Source organism: Lepidothrix coronata, unplaced genomic scaffold, assembly GCF_001604755.1.
Source record: "Lepidothrix coronata isolate B3197 unplaced genomic scaffold, Lepidothrix_coronata-1.0 Scaffold151, whole genome shotgun sequence".
NCBI classification, from domain to species: Eukaryota; Metazoa; Chordata; class Aves; order Passeriformes; family Pipridae; genus Lepidothrix; species Lepidothrix coronata.
Window position 1 is genome coordinate 2,257,344 of NW_016690331.1, and position 1,556 is coordinate 2,258,899.

Sequence of the window (1,556 nt, forward strand, 5' to 3'; positions counted from 1 at the left end):
TATTTTACAAATCTCAGCTCAAAAGGAAAAGCTGTGAAAGAATCATTACTATCCTTAAGCTCAGGAAAACAATCAGATAATATCTGCTCCTGATTGTAGCTCTGAAATGTAGTTGAGCAGTGCCACTGTACAGACCTAACAGAGAACCAGTGAACTCTCTGCTGGGTCAGATCTCCCTGGCAGCACACTGTGCCAGAGGATTTGTAGTATCCAATATACACAGTATAATAAACATACTTTAAAGTATTCTTTAATATTAATTAATATTTGCTTTAATGAAATGTTCATGGCAACTTACTATTTACCAACAAAGAGAACTGATTTGACAGATTCATCAGTAAAATAATGAAAAGGTATTTCACTGTAATCTTTCACAAATCCATACAATACACGTACTTTTAAAAAATAGCAAAGAAATCATTACCACTCTGAAAGGTGACAGATTGGTCCCAAAGCTCAGTAGGCCAATCAAAACAACCAAGCTATCAAAAACATTCCACTTGTTCTGAAAATAGTAGTAAGGATCTAGAGCAATGATTTTCAAGATCATTTCTAGTGTAAAAATCAGGGTGAAGACCTGGAAAGACAAAAAAGACATTCAGAAAAAAGTCACTCAAGAAGTCTGTCTCCTTATGGGACTATTCCAGTATAAATACAGGATTATAACTCCATATTCACCCTAACATAGACCCCACTTACCTCATCACTTATAGTAAACATTTTTCTGGTTTCTGGCAACATGTCAGGGTACTCAATAGCCATGAATAAAGTGTTCAAGATAATGCAAACTGTGATAAAGAGATCAACAAATGGATCCAAAATCACCAATTTCACCTTCTCTTTGACTGCTCTCCAGAGTGGACAACAATTCCAAACCAGACACTTTAGAGCAAAACGTTTCCACAATGCAGGACATTTCACTTTTGACTCTAGCAGAGAAAGAGGGAAAGTGGCATATGAATAGTCCTATGTGGAATATCAGAGTGTGAAGAAAAAGACAGTCAGAGAAAAGATTGGAAAGAAAAATCAATCTCATATGAGCAGAATGGCATCATTGAAAAGAGTTGTTTCACTCCTACTACACAAAACAGGTTACACTAATCCCAGGTTATTGCAGGTCACCATCAACAAATCTCATAATGACAGAAACAGTGGATATTCCCCACCTCTTCATATGTTTATTATTCTTTCCTGTGAGGCTGGGGAGGCCCTGGCACAGGTTGCCCAGAGAAGCTGTGGATGCCCCATCCCTGGGAGTGTTCAAGGCCGGGTTGGATGGGACTCTGAGCAACCTGGTCTAGTGGAAGGTGTCACTGCCCATGGCAAGGGGTAAGAATGAAATGATCCTTTATGTCCAATCCAACACAAACAGTTCCATGATTCTATGATTACACGATTAAAGGATGATAAAGGATCTGCATTAAGGAGAGAAATCACTGTTTCTGGGACAATGACAACCTGTTTCCTGTCAGTTGAACCTGCCCAGCCACAGGTGTCCATAGCTGAGGACAGGGCTATAAGGGAGGTTGGAGGAGAGCTCAGGAGATCTGTAGTGC

The 1,556-nt window shown here is 39.5% G+C and overlaps 1 protein-coding gene across 1 annotated transcript in view; it reads right to left on the reverse strand.

The window, feature by feature from the left end:
• Window positions 1-358: 358 nt before the first annotated feature.
• The window catches only part of LOC108504052 (sodium channel protein type 5 subunit alpha-like), a 16,180-nt gene continuing 14,982 nt past the window's right edge, over window positions 359-1,556 (reverse strand). Inside the window, 2 exon segments of the mRNA XM_017828649.1 lie at window positions 359-577; window positions 700-966. Of these exon segments, the coding sequence (XP_017684138.1) occupies window positions 359-577; window positions 700-966 (486 nt within the window).